The following is a 21,438-nucleotide window of genomic DNA, read 5'->3' on the forward strand; positions in this document are numbered from 1 at the left end:
CCATATAACACCTGGTGTCTCAACTTTGGCTTACAACTACAACTGGCCAACCAACCCACTCAAGCATTTTACTCATCTCGCTCCCAAAATTTCCACGGACGTGGTCGCGGTCGTGGATGAGGCTCAACAATCAGCAAACCGGGGGAAACAAAAAACCAACAGTTCAACTAGGCAACAAATCAGAATACTGTTTACAGAACCTGCAATAGATGTGGCATTGGTCCTATACCCTCTCAATGCCCTAACCGTGAACTTGCTACCATAAGAGACCACCTCAGCGACCATCTGCCAATTTCGCAGACTTCATATCCCAACAAATGCATACATGGTTCCTGACACTGGGTCAAACAACCATGTCACACAAGACACATCAATCTTTGAACACCATGAACCTTACTATGGTGATGATTTTCTCCACGTTGGCAATGGTAAGGGCATACCTATCCTTCATGTTGGTTCCACTTGTTTTCATTCACCCTCTAAAACCTTTTCTCTCACAAATATTCTTCATTTTCCAGAACTAAAAAAATTCTTATTTCAGTTCAACGTTTTTGTCAAGATAATCATGTTTTCTTTGAATTTCACTCTTCCTTTTTTGCTGTCAAGGACAAGCTTACACGTACAACCCTCCTCACGGATCCAGGTGACAACGGAATCTATTCCATGTGATTCCTGTAATTTTGCCGTCTTTCGAAAGTCGCTTTTACAATTGTTCGTGCTTCTCCGAACATTTGGCACCAAAGACTTGGACATCCGCACTCCCAACTTTTAAATACTATGCTATCTAGATTTAGTCTTCTAGTTTGCAATAAAAATTCTGTTTCTTTTTGTAATTCATGTCATATTGGCAAGTCGTCCAAACTACACTTATCTTCCTCAAATTTTAAGAATAACCACTTTTTAGATTTACTTGTATGTGATGTATGCGGCTCCGCTCCTATCCATTCTGTTGATGATCATCATTATTTTTTATTATGTGTTGATGATTACTCTAGATATATGTGGCTCTTTCCGTTAAAACACAAGTCGGATGTGTTAGGTGTCTTTAAACAGTTTATTATCATGATCGAACGTCAATTTAATACCAAAATTAAATCTGTCCAAACCGAATGAGGTGGGGAATTTCGAAATCTATCACAATTTATCACTTCTTTTGGGATTCTTCATCAACTCTCATACCCAAATACAAGTGAAAAGAATGGTCTTGTTGAACGTCGTCATCGACATGCTGTTGAAACCGGCCTCATTCTACTTTCCTAATCTTGTGTTCCGTGAAAGTATTGGCACTTTGCTTATGACACCGCTGTTTATCTCATTAACCGTATGCCCTCACGGAACCTTACCAACAAATCACCTTTTGAATATCGCTTTACACGAAAACCTGACTACTCATTTTTACGGGCCTTTGGCGCACAATGCTTTCCTCACATTCGACCTTACAACAAGCACACGATGGATTTTCAGTCCATATCATGTGTTTCCTCGGATAGTCCCTCACATCATGGCTATCGGTGTCTAGTTACCACCACCAGACGGATTTACATTGCCGGACATGTTCGTTTCAACGAACAACACTTTCCCTTTCAGTCCAATGCATGTGGTCATCAACCTCGTAAACCATCACCACGAGATCCATACGTATCTAGCTACCCAACTGATCAAGCACCCATCGATACACCATCAACAACCGTACCACTTCGTACCTACGTCCGCCAACGACGGAAAACCACCATCCGATTTTGTCACAGAACCATCACCGAACCTGTTGCTCCCAATACCGAACCATTCACCGCTGAAGCGGCCACTGCCGAACCAGTCACCGTTGAACCGGTCACTAATGAATCGACCACAACAGCCACGTCAAATCAGGCTCGTCTAGCGAATTTGCGAACTAATCCAAAACCACAGGTTCTTTATGATTCGACAGCGTATCACACTTCCGCACCTGATGAAATTGAGCCTTCGTCGTTTTCAATTGCAAATCAGTCTCCTCAATGGCGGAAAGCCATGGCTAAAGAATATTGTAACGACCATAAAATTCGAGCCAAATTAAACTATTTTAATTCATTCAAAAACCATTAAGTTCATACATTCGTTTTCAAAATAGTTTAAACATCAGAGTATTTCCCAGAACCATATCACATAAATCATAAACGTGAGGAGCGGTACGATCACGCCTTCGTCTTGCCACGATCTCCTGAAGTACCTGAAACAATACACTGAAACTGTAACCCCGAAAGCTAAGTGAGTTACCCCCAAAATACCAACCACAATACCATACATATATCATATCATATCATAACCAGAACAATCATGCATATCGAGTCTACGGTGTGACTGGTCCGCCTGCACCAAGCCTTCAGTCCACCCGGTCCACTCTCTCTCCGAGTCTACAGTATGACTGGTCCGCCCGCACCGGGCCTTTAGTCCACCTGGTCCACTCTCTAAGTCTACAGTATGACTGGTCCGCCCGCACCGGGCTTTCAGTCTGTCTGGTCCACTCTCCGAGCCTCGGCACGTCTGGTCCGCCCTCTTGGGGCCTTCAGCCTATCCGGACCGCTCGCCGGGCCTTCGGTCTAACCGGTCCGCCCTGGGTATGTTGGCCTACAACACAAAGCAGGACCAGCCTCAACCCAACCCCAGTCCAACAACCATGTGCACATAAACATATAATCATATAGCAATTCACTACTAATCAATGATCTAGCAGATCACATAACATAGCAACATCCTAACCAGGATACCGACCTAACCGGTCATTAACATAGCATCATCCTATATACCAGGACACCGAACTTAACCAGGTCTCTAACATATACCATCCTAACTACCAGGATACAGACATAGCAAAGAAATAACATAACAAACAACTACCCGGAATCCCATCCGATAAAGGGCCGGCCTTTGTGCCTTAGACCCTGTCGATATAGTGAGGATAACTCACCTGCCATAGCTGATTGAAGAGATAAGATCACGCTGCTCCGACCACCAACACGAACTCTGTAACGCCCGTAGATCAGGGCTAATCAATTAAGAGACGATAAGCGTAAAAAAAACAACTTTTTGATAGAATGTTATTTAGAATGAATAACCTTAACTAAGTTTTAGTATATGTCACAAGGTTTCCATGCATATAAAGAACGCCGGAATCCGAGTTATAACAAAGAAGTTATGACCCGTCGAAGTTTCGCGACAGAACCGGCACGACACAACGCGACGTAAATAGTGAATTTACGTTAGAGCGATATGTGGCCTTAGCGATCTAAACGAAAGTTGTAGATTTCGTTAAACCATGAGCGTGCATAAAAAGAACGTCCAAATCTGACTTCGCATGAGGAAGTTATGATTTTTCTAAGTTTAGACTTAGCGGTACGCAGCCCGAATACTCGATTTGAGATCGAGCGGTTTTTAGCCGAAACAATCTAAACAAGAATCGAAGATCTCGTCATTAGTAGTGCAACGGTAAAAAGACAGACAAAAACGGACGTCAGATGAAGAAGTTATGAATTTATAATGGAGTTTTCCTGTCCCGGCCTACTAAAAATAATATAATAAAAATAAAGTCAAAATTAGCCAACGGAGTCTAAATGAAAGTTGTAGAGCATAATCTCACCTACGCGTGGATATAAAGAACGTCGAAAACGGAGCTCGTATGCGAAAGTTATGAATTTTTGAAGATCGTGGCACGCATACCAAAGCTTATCCGAAGATTACGCCTAGCGTACTCTATGTACGCCCAGCGTACTGATTACCCCCAGCATACTCCAAAATTACGCCCAGCGTACTCCAAAATTACGCCCAGCGTAATCCCAGACCCAGTAGCCTATAAATAAAACCCGAGATCAGCCATTTCCCTTGCTAATTTTCTTCCTTTCTCTCTAAGTTTTGCATCGTTTTGCGTGCCAATTCTATCCCGAAGCCCCGATATCATTCCCGAGCCCCGAAGCAAGTTCCGAAGTCCCGAGGATCCGGAGAAGTGAGATTCCCGAGCCGAAGCCCTGCCCGCGAGGAGCCCGGTTTTTGTGAAGATCTTCCAGATCTACCCAAGAATACTACTTCTACAAGTCGTAGTGCTGTCCGATCAACTTCTAATCAAGTGAGTGTATAGTCACTTTCATCTTACACATAGATATGAAGTATTTTATAAAATACGTGTTATGTATATATATATATATATATATATATATATATATATATATATATATATATATATATATATATATATATATTGTTGTTTATATGCATGAGTGCATAGTTACTTTTTCTAACACATAAATATAAAGTATTAGCTATGAAATACGTGCTATGTGTTATATATTAATTGTCTATTTGAGATGGACTTGGATTTGATGTTTTTATACAGGTGTTAAATGATTTAAATTATGTTTGTATTTATATCTACAAAAATGTTGGGTAGATGGAATAGTTGGTGACTATGGAGTTAGCGCCTATTGTATAAACCTTGGTGACTATGGAGTTAGCGAATTGTATAAACCTTGGTGACTATGGAGTTAGCGCCTATTGTATAAACCTTGGTGACTATGGAGCTAGTGCCTATTGTATAAACCTTGGCGACTATGGAGTTAGCGCACGTTGAGTAAACCTTGGTGACTATGGCGTTAGCGCCTATTGTATAAACCTTGGCGATTATGGAATTAGCGCACGTTGAGTAAACCTTGGCAACTATGGAGTTAGCGCTTGTCAAGTAAACCATGACGACTATGGAGTTAACGCTTGTTAAGTGAACCTTGGTGACTATGGAGTTAGCACCTGATAGCTATGGATTTAGTACCTGATAAATAAACTTTGGCAGCAATGGACTTCGTGCCAATTCCTTAGGTAAATCCTTAGGAATAAATGAATGAAGGATAGTTGGTTCTTAAGGTAAAACCTTAAGAAGATAATGGGGATGGGTAATTGGGTTGATTGTTTGCTGATTAAATATAATAATTATATTATTGTGGGTTGAAAACCCTATATGCTCACCAGGCTCCCAAGCCTGACCCACTCAGTTTTCTTTTCATTACATGTAATGGCACAAGGGTATAAGTTGGTGGACTTGACGAGAGATTTTGGATTATAGATCAGTAGTTGTAAATAACTATTGTAAGGTCTATTTTATATTGTTTATGCTTTTGGTCTGTATCGGAACATGACATCCCGAGGTTTTATTATTTAATAAAAATACATTCTTTTTGAGAAATACTTTTGATAAATGGTTATCATATTTTGTTTTTGTGACAAATTCCGCAACTGTTTTCTTTAAAAGATAACTCTGATTTTAAAACAAACCATAAACAAATCGGTCTTTTCTGGCCGTGAAATTTGGGATGTCACAGTTGGTATCAGAACATTAGTTTAAGCGAACTAGGAATTTTGTAGGAAATTTCTAGACTTCAACTTAGAATGCTAAGTGATGATCGTGAGATGAGTGTCTACCCTATTTTAGACACGAGCACTAGTATATTTTAGGAAAGATGCCTAGAATGCTTTTATGTGCTAAATGTTATATGATTGCCATATGTGATATTATTTGTTCGGATCTATGGTCTGTTGTCGACCGGATCTGGAAATTTTACGTGCTCAGGTTTCTAAACGTTTAATTACGATATTAGAACTGACATGTAAATTTTCGGAGTAATAAGGAGTATTACACTTCTAAATCTTTTGTATCTATATTCTCGTCTTGATGCGCTGGACACATGCTTCCGTGAATGTAACGCCATGGTGAAGGCTCGTAGCAAAATTGAGTAAACAGGGGAAATGAAAAAGGCTTATGATAGTGGATGACACTTATCAGAAGATATCGTAAGAGTGGTGTGTTGCCTTTAGAAACTATTATAAAATAACAGTACGTTTAAAGGAGTACGGTACGTCTAAAGTACACCTTCGATTGGCAGGATGATGGAACGATTGGTGAAATTCTTGAAGTTGTCTCATCGTCTGGTATATCCATCACTAATCGAGTTGAAGTAGAGTTGATGAGTGAAGATTTAGCAATGAAGAAGTCCTACTAGAGTCTAGGAAAATTTTTATGATTAATTGGACACATTTGTATGTGTTAAATTGTTTTGTGATTTTAGGACTTGGGGACTGTGAGACAATACTTGGGACGAGTATGAGTAGGTGTGAATAGTAGTAGAGATCTATACTACTGGAAGCACAAGACTCACGCTTGGATCAGGGAAAGTCACAAGGTTACCAAGAAGCTTGTAATTGAGTTCGTTTTTATTCAAGTATGTCGTTACCATTGTTTCGGTAATGACTAAAAAGATGATTGATATTCTGACCCTAGCGGTCATATCAAATTGAGTCCGACTACGATGAGAGGTCATCGGGACACGACCCATCGGTCTATTACAATAGATAAAGGAATGTATTTATCCTGAGAAGAAGGAGTCGTTAATAAGGACCTATTTTGTAACTCGAAGGTAACGATTGAAAGTCCAACATAGTACGAAGAGCAGGTGCAAGATTGAGCATCACGATGATTACTTAGGATGGAAGGATGACATATGGAATCATTATACAAGCCCTATTTCGTTGATGATTCCGGGACGTAATCATCCTAAGGGGGAGATAATTGTAACGCCCGTAGATAAGGGCTAATCAATTAAGAGACGATAAGCGTAAAAAAAACGACTCTTTGATAGAATGCTATTTAGAATGAATAACCTTAACTAAGTTTTAGTATATGTTACAAGGTTTCCGTGCATATAAAGAACGCCGAAATCCGAGTTATAACGAAGAAGTTATAACCTGTCGAAGTTTCACGACAGAACCGGCACGACACAACGCGACGTAAATAGTGAATTTACGTTAGAGCGATATGTGGCCTTAGCGATCTAAAAGAAAGTTGTAGAGTTCGTTAAACCATGAGCGTGCATAAAAAGAACGTCCAAATCTGACTTCGTATGAGGAAGTTATGATTTTTCTAAGTTTAGACTTAGCGGTACGCAGCCCGAATACTTGATTTGAGATCGAGCGGTTTTTAGCCGAAACAATCTAAACAAGAATCGAAGATCTCGTCATTAGTAGTGCAACGGTAAAAAGACAGACAAAAACGGACGTCAGATGAAGAAGTTATGAATTTATAATGGAGTTTTCCTGTCCCGGCCTACTAAAAATAATATAATAAAAATAAAGTCAAAATTAGCCAACGGAGTCTAAATGAAAGTTGTAGAGCATAATCTCACCTACGCGTGGATATAAAGAACGTCGAAAACGGAGCTCGTATGCGAAAGTTATGATTTTTTTGAAGATCGTGGCACGCATACCAAAGCTTATCCGAAGATTACGCCTAGCGTACTCTATGTACGCCCAGTGTACTCCAAAATTACGCCCAGCGTAATCCCAGACCCAACAGCCTATAAATAGAACCCGAGATCAGCCATTTCCCTTGCTAATTTTCTTCCTTTCTCTCTAAGTTTTGTATCGTTTTGCGTGCCAATTCTATCCCGAAGCCCCGATATCATTCCCGAGCCCCGAAGCAAGTTCCGAAGTCCCGAGGATCCGGAGAAGTGAGATTCCCGAGCCGAAGCCCTGCCCGCGAGGAGCCCGGTTTTTGTGAAGATCTTCCAGATCTACCCAAGAATACTACTTCTACAAGTCATAGTGCTATCCGATCAACTTCTAATCAAGTGAGTGTATAGTCACTTTCATCTTACACATAGATATGAAGTATTTTATAAAATACGTGTTATGTGTGTGTGTGTATATATATATATATATATATATATATATATATATATATATATATTGTTGTTTATATGCATGAGTGCATAGTTACTTTTTCTAACACATAAATATAAAGTATTAGCTATGAAATACGTGCTATGTGTTATATATTAATTGTCTATTTGAGATGGACTTGGATTTGATGTTTTTATACAGGTGTTAAATGATTTAAATTATGTTTGTATTTATATCTACAAAAATGTTGGGTAGATGGAATAGTTGGTGACTATGGAGTTAGCGCCTATTGTATAAACCTTGGTGACTATGGAGTTAGCGAATTGTATAAACCTTGGTGACTATGGAGTTAGCGCCTATTGTATAAACCTTGGTGACTATGGAGCTAGTGCCTATTGTATAAACCTTGGCGACTATGGAGTTAGCGCACGTTGAGTAAACCTTGGTGACTATGGCGTTAGCGCCTATTGTATAAACCTTGGCGATTATGGAATTAGCGCACGTTGAGTAAACCTTGGCAACTATGGAGTTAGCGCTTGTCAAGTAAACCATGACGACTATGGAGTTAACGCTTGTTAAGTGAACCTTGGTGACTATGGAGTTAGCACCTGATAGCTATGGATTTAGTACCTGATAAATAAACTTTGGCAGCAATGGACTTCGTGCCAATTCCTTAGGTAAATCCTTAGGAATAAATGAATGAAGGATAGTTGGTTCTTAAGGTAAAACCTTAAGAAGATAATGGGGATGGGTAATTGGGTTGATTGTTTGCTGATTAAATATAATAATTATATTATTGTGGGTTGAAAACCCTATATGCTCACCAGGCTCCCAAGCCTGACCCACTCAGTTTTCTTTTCATTACATGTAATGGCACAAGGGTATAAGTTGGTGGACTTGACGAGAGATTTTGGATTATAGATCAGTAGTTGTAAATAACTATTGTAAGGTCTATTTTATATTGTTTATGCTTTTGGTCTGTATCGAAACATGACATCCCGAGGTTTTATTATTTAATAAAAATACATTCTTTTTGAGAAATATTTTTGATAAATGGTTATCATATTTTGTTTTTGGGACAAATTCCGCAACTGTTTTCTTTAAAAGATAACTCCAATTTTAAAACAAAGCATAAACAAATCGATCTTTTCTGGCCGTGAAATTGGGGATGTTACAAACTCCACCACTGAACACTACCAATTAACCAAATCCAATAAATACCAATAATTACCAAAATACCCTTGGAGGTCAAACTGGTCAACCCTTGGTCAAAGTCAATGTCCTCAGTCAAAGTCAACCTTCCTAGTTTACCCTACTCGCCGAGTCAACCCATTGACTCGTCGAGTTCCTATGCTCAGAAACTTCCATAATACGACTCAACTCGCCGAGTCGCCCCAAGACTCGTCGAGTCCAACAATCTCAGAGTCCCATCCTGCTTAACTCACCGAGTCGTCCCTCGACTCACCGATTCTAGGCTTAACCAGAAAAAGTTAGGGTTCTACAAACATACTCTCCGAGTCCAAGGCAATCTTCAACAGACTCGCCCAGTTGTTCTTCCAACTCATTGAGTCCAAATGTGACATCTTCATTCAGACGATTTCAGGCCATTTCATTGCTTCCAATACATAGATCTGGACTCCTAGGGCTAGATTCACACATAAAGTTTTCAACTTTACGTGCATGCAAGGCTCAACAAGCTCCAACTAAGCTACAAGAATGTTTTGGGACAAAGGCATTCTCAATCAAGCCCCATGGATGATGCTTTCTGCCCTCATGGCTCCAATACAAGCTAGATCTGAAGTTGCAACCTCAGATCTAGTCTCTATACCCAAAATATATCTCAATCATGCTAAAGAATCCCAAAACAACCACCATTCATGAATCAATAATGAAATAGCTTAAGGAGGAGGTTCCTTACCTTTGAAATGTACCCAAACAGAAGTAGATTCCAGATCTACCCAAGCCCCTTAATGATGGCCTCCAAATCCCCAAGCTTCTTACACCAAATTTCTCTTCCAAGCTCTAATTCTTCATCAATGGAGTCACACACACGAGATGAGGGTTTCTAGATCTCAAATGGGTAGCAAAGAGGCCTGAAGGTAGGTTATAATGTGCTTTATATAAGGCACATACCCCGGATTAGGGTTTTCTCCCTTCAGCACCAACTCGCCGAGTCCAGCCGCCGACTTGCCGAGTTGGTCACTTAACACGTGACCAGAACCGCGACTCGACTCGCCGAGTCTACCCATCGACTCGCCGACTCGATCTTCCTTATTTACACTAAGAACCCTGAACTTGCACTTATGAACTCGGGGTGTTACAAATATGGCACACTTATACAAAATGACACTTGGTCCTTAATCCTTCCGGTTAAGTATGCCAATATTGTGATTGTGGGTCTACAAAATTAAAAGAGGTCAGTCAGGTGCTATCAAGCATAACAAAGCCAGACTTATCGCCAAAGATTTTCATCAACAACCTGATAATGATTACCAAGACACATTTAGCCCAGTTATCAAATTTACAACCATTTGAGTTGTTCTTTCTCTTACTGTCTCACAACTTTGGCCCCTTCGTCAGTTGGATGTTCAAAATGCCTTTCTTCATGGTGATTTAATAGAGACAATTTATCTTCGACAACCACCAGATTTTACGGAGCCACGTTGTCCAAACCATGTATGTCATCTTCACAAATCCCTCTACGGGATCAAACAAGCACCACGGGCCTGGTTTCATCGTCTCTCACGAGCATTAGTCTCACTTGGTTTTTGAGGATCCAAAACTGATCCCTCTTTGTTCATATACTCCTCTGGCGGCACCCTTCTTTACATGCCTGTGTATGTGGATGATATTATCCTTACGGGTAATAATCCTACCGCTATTGATAACATTGTCAAGAAATTAAGCAAAACATTTGCAGTTCAGGACATGGGTCCTCTGTCCTTTTTTCTTGGGATTGAGGTTACTAAACGAGGACCATTGGTCGGCAGACAAGTGCATCCTCCGTTACTTACAAGGCACAGTAAATCACGGCCTTTGCTTTCGGCGCAACCCTGATTCACACTGCATGCCTACACTGACGCTCACTCCCCTTTTATGCATGCGTACTCAGATGCAGACTAGGCTGGTTGTCCAGATGATCGCCGATCCACTGGTGGATTTGCTATATATCTTGGTCCTGATCTTGTCTCGTGGTCAGCCAAAAAGTAAAAGACTATCTTTGCTCCTCCACAAAATCTAAATACAAAGCCTTAGCGACAGTGATACTGTCGCTGAAGTTACTTGGTTAGAATCTCTCCTGCATGAACTTCGTGCTCCCACTGCAACAACTCCAGTTTTGTAGTGCGATAATCTTGGAGCCACCTACCTATCTGCCAATCTTGTCTGCCACGCAGAAACCAAACATGATGAAGTTGATTTTCACTTCGTTCGAGAAAAGATTGCTGACAAGAAGCCATCCATTCAACATATCTCTACAAAAGATCAGATAGCGGATGTCTTCACTAAACCGCTACCTACTCAACGGTTTGTGAGTCTTAGGTCCAAGCTACAAGTCGATACCCGACATTAGATTGAGGGGGAATATTAGTCAAAGTATTTAGACTATATTAGATTTCTTGATAGTTAAAGGAGATTAATTGTAATTGTGTACTCTATTTATATTTCCCCTATATCTTTAAGCCACAATCAATACAATACATGTTTTTTTACCAAAGTCAATTCTTTTTATGGAAACTATGGAGTAACAATTGGTCCCGTTGTAGTTGGTCGGAAATCAAGATTCCGGCAGAGAAGAAAGTTCATTTAGCTCTTTTTTTTTTTTTTTTTTTTTGGGGGGGGGGGGGGGGGGGGAGGGTATCTAACCGGTTTTAGCTGGTTCAACTAGTGCGGTTCACAAAAAACTAATGGTTTTTAATGGCCCGACTACCAAACGGTTTTTAGAGTCTATCGAACCGAAACCTGGTCGGATCCCGGTTGGCTGGTCCGTTTAGATTTTCAAAACAGTGGTATGTGCATCATTCAAGACTCCCCCTCAAGTTGGATTGAAGATGTCCTTTAGACCCAACTTGCTAACACACATGTCAAAACTTGTTTTTAATAAACCCTTTGTAAATATATTTTTGTAAATATATTTGTAGTATGTTGAGAGGTTGGCACAAACGGCATACAAACTGCACCAGATTCAATCTTTTCTGTGATGAAATGTTGATCAATTTCAACATGCTTCATTCGATCATGTTGGACAGGATTATTAGCAATGCTAATAGCAGCCTTATTATCACAATAAAGTTTCATATGATCTGTGGCACCCGAATCTATTACCCATGGATCAGAAATAGTGGAGAATAGAAAAGCAAACGAAGCTTGATTACCTTGATGAACATACGGAGCAGGAGTGACAGAAATATTTGAAAATTGTGGAGATTTAAAGAGTTCAAAAAGATGTTGGATTTGTTCTTTTGTAAATGAAGATTGAGGTGTACAGAGGTAGAATTACGTTGTGTAGTGGTCCCAGACACGGTGTTTAGAGCCTTCCATCTTGGTTGCTTTTTCTTCCAGCTTGGCTGCCAATTAGAAAGCTTTTCATGAAGTATCCAATAGGTTTCCTTAGTGTACCAATGTTGTTTACCATGATCACATCAAGTTTTTTTTTTCTTGCTGTCAGAGGCAACATCAATACCTTGGGTAGCTAAAGCTGAGACTTCAAGTTGTGCTGGTTGCGAAGTCATGATTCATTTCCGTCCTTGTCTTAGTTCAGAGAATTCCTCACGGAGAGAAGGGAGAGGGAATCTGCCTGAAACACACCCTTTAACTTCATCAAAAACTACATTCACGCCGGATAACAAAATAAAAACTCGATCAGTTTTTTCTCTTTTCTTAAACCGTGCTAAATTTTTAGGATTTTCCCATTCTTCATTGCAACAGAGATCAACTTCTCGCGAAATGGCCAATATATTATTGTAATATGTGGTGATGTCAGTTTCTCCATGCTTTGAGTACCACAACTTGGTTTTAAGGTCGTAAGTTTTGAATGATTCTCCAAATCCGAATAGGTCCCACGAACTACAACCCACATTTCTTTTGCATACATAAAAATGTATGGCTTCCTAATAGATTCCTCCATTAAATTGAGGAACCAGCTGGAAGTGATCAAGGAGTTTTCTGATCTCCACTTTCGAAAAAGAGGATTAGATTCCTTAGGTTTTGTTTTTTCACCAGTAAGAAAGCCAAGTTTCCCTCTCCTATCTATGGCTAGTTTCAGTGATTGAGCCCATTCCAAAAAATTCCTACCATTCAATCTGATTGTTATGATTTGGATGGAGGCATTTAGGTTCATATCAACTAGAAAAGATTGAGGAAAGGTTGAGGTTTGGGTAGAAGTAGAGTTGGTTGTTGAAGTTTGGGTAGAAGAAGAGTTAGTTTTCTCATTGGCTCTGCTACGATACAATTTTGAAGAACAATTTTATTTCTTATTGTTATTGATAACCATGGAGAATACAACATAATTTATAGAGTTTACAAGCTAACTGACAACTATCTACAGTAGGATAAAATCATATCCCTATAAATCCTCTAGAATTATATCTAAATAAATAACTCAAATAGAATAGGAAATGTTTAAACCAGGAAAGATCCTAATAATTTGTGCATCATTCAAGAGTTGTAATTGATATTAACTATAAAATAATAATTTTTACACTATATTGATACTCAAATTATAATTATTTAATTTGAACAATATGATAAAATTATGTTAAAATCAAAGTACATAATGACATCTACTCTCAGCTTATTCCTGGATAACATTAAATATAATTCTTGATTTATTGTTAGTTTTAACTCTTGTTATGATTAAGTGATTTAAAATTACTTATTTGACTATTTTTAAAATTTGCGCTCATTTTTAAAATATCAATGTTTATAAGGCAATGTAATGTAATCTATATTTTATTTTATTGTAAGTTATTATCATCAATTCATTTTAAAACCACCTATTATTACTAAAAATTATAAAAGGCTAAATTTAGGTATAAAGTTTTTTTTTTCTTTTAAATCTCATATTGATTAACCAATTTATGTATTATAAAAACTTCAAAGGTCATGATTTTTTTATTTGAAAAGTCAGGCGAGTTTCAAAGTAATTAGGTGCAAGAATTTTGCCTATTTTATAGTGTAGCATAGATAGATATAGATATATAAAATTTAATAGAGCAGCCTCTTTATTCCAGGAACTCATCATCTTCCTTTAGAGATTTTTTATCTCGGTAGTATGGAGTGTTTTCTTTCCTTTTATACTTGGTGGATTCTTCTTCCTCATGAGATTCGAGTTCTGCGTTTCTAACTTATTATTTTGTTCAAGATATTGGATCAGTAACTTTATTGTTTTCTGTCCACTAACACTAATGTTCTGTCTATTTTCCAGTTTGTATAGTACATGGAAATAACTAAGAAAATAACTTTATGAAAGTTCATTGAGTAAGTTTGTTGTTTTCTGTCCACTAGCACTAATATTCTACACATCCTAAAGTGTGTACATGTAAAGAATTTAGCTGTAAAAGGACATGAATTTTCATTGAGAAATCAGTCATCGGTTTTTGAAGAAAGTGGTGAAGAGTGTCATAATAGGGAAGGATGGGATTCTGGAGAGGTGTTCATCAAAAGGATACTCTCAAACTAATACACAGGAACATATGATAAAGCCAGTAGCATAAAAACAAACATGTCTATCATTTTAGTATAAGAACCCAGAAATAAGATATTTGTTTGTACTTTTTAAGATGAACCTAAATTGTTAGTAGAAGATAACAAGTCAAGGACAAAACAAAAGATAAAGATGAGTTACATTGTTTTCACATTCTTTCTAAATATAAATTCCGCGCATAGACTTAAATAATGAAGTGACAAAACTAATTTGAGCCACGGCTGATCTGATTCATGTGTTTGGGCCATAACCTACAGGTAATGAAGCTGCATTTTATAGAAAAATAATTTGTTCAAAAGATTGAATTTGTTACGAAATTGTTAAACTCCAAGAATAACATTTGGTTGGGGATTTTAGACAGCATAATACTAACTAAGAAAATTTTACTATCAGAAAAAAGCTAATCAAAATACATATATATATATATATATATATATATATATATATATATATATATATATATATATATATATATATATATATATATATATATATATATATATATATATATATATATATATATATATATGACCACTTAACTTCAAATAGAGAATCGGATTAAAATATCATCTTAGCAGCAAAAACAAGTTCAATTATTTCTGAAAAGATTCATGTGGGTTTGCACTATCACTAACATTTCTTTCTTACCGTACCAAAAAAAAAAAAAAAAAAGAGTATAGGCTTGTCGGAGGGCCACATAGGTCCCCTTTTGATGAAAGAGAGATGATGAATGTCATATAGGACAGCATAGCATTCTCAAGCAAAGTAATTTAACAAAACGAGTTAGTATGAACACATGCAAATGACAATAGCATGGAGATAAATCGGTTTGAGACACTTGAATAAGAAACCACATCAAAGTGTTTTTTATGGACCTAACATTTATGAAACAGATAACAAGACACAGACAAAACACACGACAAACCTGACTACTAGACAGAAGTTTTCCACCGATTTCTACCAATCAAGTGTCTGCTGAAAGTGGATTCCACGCAGTGTCCTCCAAGGTGCTTGCTTTCCTAAAAATATTCAAAAATTAGTATTATGCATGCCAATAGGGCAATCCCTTCACTATATAAACCAGAATTCTCAAACACTTGAACACACCATTACTTTTTACAGTTAACTCGAGTTAAATACCCACCCAAGGCTTAAAATGACATACAAGTTAGGATTACTCTCTTCAATGATGTTGTTACTAGCAGCGGGTATCAATGCTGGTGGCATTGCTATCTACTGGGGTCAAAACGGGGGTGAGGGCACGTTGGCTGAGACGTGCTCGACAGGGAACTATGATTTCGTCAACCTTGCGTTTCTTCCAACTTTCGGAAACGGTCAAACCCCCATGATTAATCTTGCAGGTCACTGCGATCCATACAGCAATGGCTGCACCAATTTAAGCTCTGAAATCAAATCATGTCAAGCGAAAGGAATCAAAGTGATGCTGACTATTGGAGGAGCAGCTGGGAGCTACTACCTCACCTCTGCTGCAGATGCCAAACAAGTCGCCACTTACCTCTGGAATAACTTCTTAGGTGGGAAATCATCCACACGTCCTCTTGGTGAAGCTGTTTTAGATGGAATCGACTTTGATATCGAAGGAGGAACCACCCAACACTGGGATGACCTTGCCAGGTATCTTTCTGGATACAGCAGTCAAGGCAAAAAGGTATATTTGACAGCAGCTCCTCAGTGTCCTTTCCCAGATGCATATATTGGAACTGCCCTTAAAACAGGTCTTTTTGACTATGTTTGGGTTCAGTTCTATAACAACCCTCCTTGTCAGTACTCGGGAGGTATGACCAGTTTTGAAGATTCTTGGAAACAGTGGACTTCTGAGATCCCAGCAACCAAGATTTTCTTGGGGCTGCCTGCATCACCTACGGCTGCAGGAAGCGGGTATATCTCTGTTGGTGACCTAACTTCCAAAGTGCTTCCAGCAATCAAAGTTTCTGCAAAATATGGAGGAGTTATGTTGTGGGATAAGTACCATGATGATCAAACCGGATATAGTTCTTCCATCAAAACCCATGTGTAGTACTCTGTAAAATCCATGGTTGTACAACTTCACTTGTATAATACCCTATTCAAATATAAAATTTTCTTATATATTTGTCTACTTCGGTTCACTTTCTTCACTTGTATGTATATATCAACTTAATTATAAGAAGTTCACACACACACACACACACTGATAAGGAACAAATGGACGAGTCCAATATGGTGGAGCAGCCCAATAGGTCCAAACCTTTTCTAGTGTATCAAAGGAAAATCAGGCCACGTGGAAGGGAATAATTCTGTTAGTCATGGGAGTCTGTTAGAATAAATCTATATATGTCAGTAGGGTGGGGAGGTGTGGAGTCATCAGGAGATTTTAGATATTTTGTGTAATCAGCTTAATTGCTTGGGCCGGAAGACTCATTTTGAGCTTCTCTGATGAAATGAATTGAGTTTTCCTTTGATTCATTTTTTTCTCTTCTCCATTCTTATCACAGAGAGAGAGAGAGAGAGAGAGAGAGAGAGAGAGAGAGAGAGTTTTCCTACCTATCTATAACTTACTCTTCATAAGTACACAATCAGCACATATATGTGTTGTGCTAGTCAAGCACTTTTGGTGATTAATTGAGATGGATATTAGGTGCAAGCAACTCAGCCATTCATGACATGATTTGCCTTAATTCTTGGCTCATTCTTTGCCACAAAGATACAAAAGGGAGACAGGATCACCTTGTCAACAAAAGAAAACTGTCCCTATCATATTGTTTTGTATCTGATCCATATTTGCTCTCATTTTATTGGCTGAGATTTTAGTGCTCATTTTTGTCTCTATATAATCCCAACTTTTTATTTCTAAATAAAGACTGTCTACAAAACCTTTTTATAAATAGAGACTAGTGCCTTTGTAACTATTGTATGACTATCTAGAGTCTAGACGGATGTCTGCGCTTTGCACAAATTAAAATTATATAGTTAAAGTTTGACAAATTTATGTTGTTGAAAAAGATTATGTCATTGACATTAATTATGAAATAATAATTTTTACACTATGTTGATATGTAAAATTGTAATTATTTAACTCGAACGATATGATAAAGGGAAGTGATTCGTACACAACAGTTTTTTGCCATACACAACAATTCATGTATTATATAGTTGTACAATACAACATTTTAAAGCACCAATTGTTGTGTATGGAGAAAAATTGTTGTGTACGGATCAGCCCATTATGATAAAATAAGCATCTATCCGAATCAAATCACTTAATAGCATCTACTCACAGCTTAATTGATATTGATAACCATGAAGAATACAACAAAGTTTATAGAGTTTAGAAGCTAATTGACAACTTTAAGCAGGATAAAATCATATACCCATAAATTCAATAGAATTGTATCTAAATAAATAACTAAAATAGAATACAAAATATTTAAACCGGGAAAGAACCTTATAATCCGTGCCAAGGTTTTGAAAACCGAAACGGCCATCCAACTCGATGGTGCAACTGGTCCGACTGAACTGGTCTAAAAAACCGGAATGTCTTAATCGAATTATTATTAATTTTAATTATATAAAAGACAAAATTGCAAAAATGGTCCCTGTGGTATGCAATTTTTTGGGGTTTTAGTCCAAACAGTGACTTTTTTGGTTTCGTAGTCCTTTTGGACTATTTTCATTGTAGAATTGGTCCCTGATAATCTTGAAAAGACTATATTGCCCTTTTAATTTTTTTTCCATTTACTTAAATATTTTTTTTCTTTTATTTAATTATAAATGTTAAATCAAATCAAGAATGGGACCCACCTCTCTCTCTCTCTCTCTCTCTCTCTCTCGTTTTTCCCCTTCTTCCTGACGAACACCGGCTCTTTCTTTGTGTTCTACACTTCTACTGCTGAAGACGAGAAAGGAAATCACGAGGACTCCCCAGAGATCAGCTATACCTGTCTACCTCTACTCATTGATCCATCTTTTGAAATGGTTGCTTCTGCTCATCTTCTTCCCTTTGGTCAGTCAAGGAATCGAAGACCCATTTTCTTCTTCTTTCGATTGAGTAAACACCACCGAGATCGGCTGCAGCCCCCGTCTAACCCTTCACCCCCGCATATCACTTCCGAGGCAGAAGAAGCAATGGATTAGGAACTGCGCGAGCAGCCTTTCCGCATCGCTCATCTCCTTCCTCAAACCAATCAATCATTGAAAAGGGTTGCTTGTCTGCTATCGATTTCGTGCCTCTTTTTCTTCCGATTAGCCATCGCTAAATCCCCACCAAAAACGAAATCCACATTCTTCATCTTCTCTATCTCTCGTTCATCTGAAAGGTATCGACTTCAATGATTCTTCCTTAGATGATCTAATCCGGTGGTTGATGTTTATGTAGGGATTCAGAAAAGTGGATCCGGATTGATGGGAGTTTGCGAATGAGTGGTTTGTGATCGATGTTTATGAGGCAAATGAATAGTAGTATGGGGGAAATATCCAGGGAATATGCGAAGAGATGATGAAGAGGAAGAAGAAGATATGGAGATTGTGGGGTTAAAATAGGAGCAGAAGGCACTAGAAGATGAGCTTTTCTCTCTTGGATTTGAGTTCAATACGACAGCAAATGCAGGTCTTTGTGACCTACATCGAACAGAGCAAGAAGTTTTCTCATCTGTTATCCAAGTTTGTGGGTAAAGGTGGAAGTCGATCTGAGTCCATCTACCGACAAGAGGAAGATGATGAATGTCGATGATCTGGAGTGTGTGTTTGCTTGAGAGAGAGAGAGAGAGAGAGAGAGAGAGAGAGAGAGAGAGAGAGAGAGAGAGAGAGAGAGAGAGAGAGGTGGGTCCTCCATTATTTTTTAATTGTTAAAATAAATAAATAAATATTTAATTTAAAAAAAATGAAAGAAAAATGAAAAATAAATACCCCAAGGGTATTATAGTTATTTCAATTTCCGGAGGGACTATTTTCACATACAAACTACCTCAAAAGGACCATCAATCCAAAAAAGTCACTGTTTGGACTAGAACCCCAAAAAAATACATACCACAGGGACCATTTTTGCAATTTTGTCTATATAAAATACAAAAAAAAAAATGAATTTATGTTAGTAAAAGATAAGACAAAACTGCAAATTTGGTCCTTGTGGTCTGTAAAAAACTTTGGATGGGGTCCAAAATCTTTTCGACTTGCATGGATGGTCCAAAATCAGAAACTTTCTGTGATTTTAGTCCTAAAAAGGTTAAAATGACTATTATGCCTTTATTATTTATGTTTTATATTTTTATAATTTGTTTTAGTATTTAAATAATCATAAAAAAAATTATCACCTTCTTTAATAATTATGAAAAAATAAAAGATAAAATCAACTACTCTCTCTCTCTCTCTCTCTCTCTCTAAGTTCATCTTCTTCCTCTATCTGCATCTTCTTCTTCCTCTATTTGTAAATCCGATGACCTCCTTATTAGAGATGCATCTCTAAGTAGAACAGGTTCAACGACTTTCTTATCACCGTCCACCCTAGCAATTCCAACATCTAATTTGGGGGTTTTATGCACAATCAAGAACAAACATGGCTACAGGTATGTCTATTGGAGAATACGAGATTTTACAGAATTTAGATTGATTAAATGGAGCAAGAAGAAGCAGTGATGCTATTGGTTCTAATTTGGGGTATCGAAAACGGTGTTGGTTGATTTCTTGCTAACCTCTATTCATCCACACCGATGTTCAGACATGAATCCCCTCCATATGAGTTTTGTTGATGCTAGTATTCTTATCAGTGAAGATGGGTGAGTCTTGATTTTAGCCCTATTACAAAACAATATGATACCCTTTGTAAGGAATCACCAAGAGGGTTAGTGGAATACCAATTCTGGAAGAGAGTTAAGTTGACTTTCTCGTTGTCCCTCTCTTTCTCTCTCTCATACAAAACCTACAACTCAAGAAAAAAATCCAGAACAAAAAATTTGTATGTGTGTGTGCTTGGTTAGAAACCAAGATTTTCAATATCCATAGATACACACACACAAACACTCTACAATCAATTTGCAGGTTTGAATCTTAACTTTACAAGCCCTATATTTGCAATATCCATGGAAGTCAAGCCTTGAATTTACAAGACCCATGTTGAATTGATTCAAATCAATTGATAAGGCTTCCATGTCTCTCCTATCTTCTTCTTGACCAAGACACCCATCTGGATTAATCAGATGAAAAAAATTCAGAATATGGTATATCCATACTGCATTCATAGATTGAATCGATTTGAACATGAGATGAATAGGTTTATCTGGGTTCAAAATCGCCGCCACATTCAAATCGGAAAATGGAATAACACAGACACCCACAATCGTGGATTGAATCAATTTTAGGGAGTTATGGCATTCGAGGGCTAATAGGGATAAACTGCGATCCAAATGTGGCTACAGTGATGGCCGACAATGGTGTCGATGACCTTGGGTTTAGAGGATCATGGTGGTGTCATTGGGTTTAGGGAGGAGTATATGAAGGGAGAAGAAGAGTGAGTTGTGGTCCTCTTGGTCATTAGAGAGAGAGAGAGAGACAAAGAAAAAGAAAGAAAGAAGTGGGCCATTCTTTTCTTTTCTATTTTTAATTGATAAAAGATTAAAATAAAAATACAAAAAATACAAAAAGAGAAATTGGAAGGGTAAAATCGTCCTTTCAAGTTTCCCTAGGACCAAAAACACAGAAATTTCTTAATTTTAGGATTAAAACCACGGAAAGTATTCGATTTTGGACCTTCCATGCAAGTCGGAAACTTTTTGGACCCTATCCAAAGTTTTTTACAAACCACAAGGACCAAATATGCAGTTTTGTCAAAAGATAACAAATCTGTGATAAATAAGAACAATGAGTAAAGTTGGGGGGCCATTTATGTATATATGGTCATATATAATGAAAACCATGTTTAGAGTTTATTAAAAAAAATCAATATCACTCTCTCCTCACCACATGTCTATTTTATTTCTCTGCAACTTTTCTTCTTCTTCGTGTCCTACATATACATCTTTCTTCTTCATACTCATAAGGAGATAGATAGA

The 21,438-nt window shown here is 37.8% G+C and overlaps 1 protein-coding gene across 1 annotated transcript; it reads left to right on the forward strand.

The window, feature by feature from the left end:
- The first annotated feature begins 15,309 nt into the window (after nucleotides 1-15,309).
- On the forward strand, nucleotides 15,310-16,473 carry LOC145068092 (hevamine-A-like). The gene has a single exon (XM_079015080.1). It carries the CDS (start codon nucleotides 15,552-15,554, stop codon nucleotides 16,431-16,433), a length of 882 nt encoding a protein of 293 aa, XP_078871206.1. The 5' UTR covers nucleotides 15,310-15,551; the 3' UTR covers nucleotides 16,434-16,473.
- Nucleotides 16,474-21,438: the final 4,965 nt, after the last annotated feature.

Source organism: Lactuca serriola, chromosome 8, assembly GCF_051521515.1.
Source record: "Lactuca serriola cultivar US96UC23 chromosome 8, Lser_US96UC23_V15, whole genome shotgun sequence".
In the NCBI taxonomy this organism is placed as follows: Eukaryota; Viridiplantae; Streptophyta; class Magnoliopsida; order Asterales; family Asteraceae; genus Lactuca; species Lactuca serriola.

What these genes read in the sequence shown, in the direction of transcription:
- LOC145068092 (XM_079015080.1), top strand. Translation starts at nt 15,552, where the DNA reads ATGACATACAAGTTAGGATTACTCTCTTCAATGATGTTGTTACTAGCA.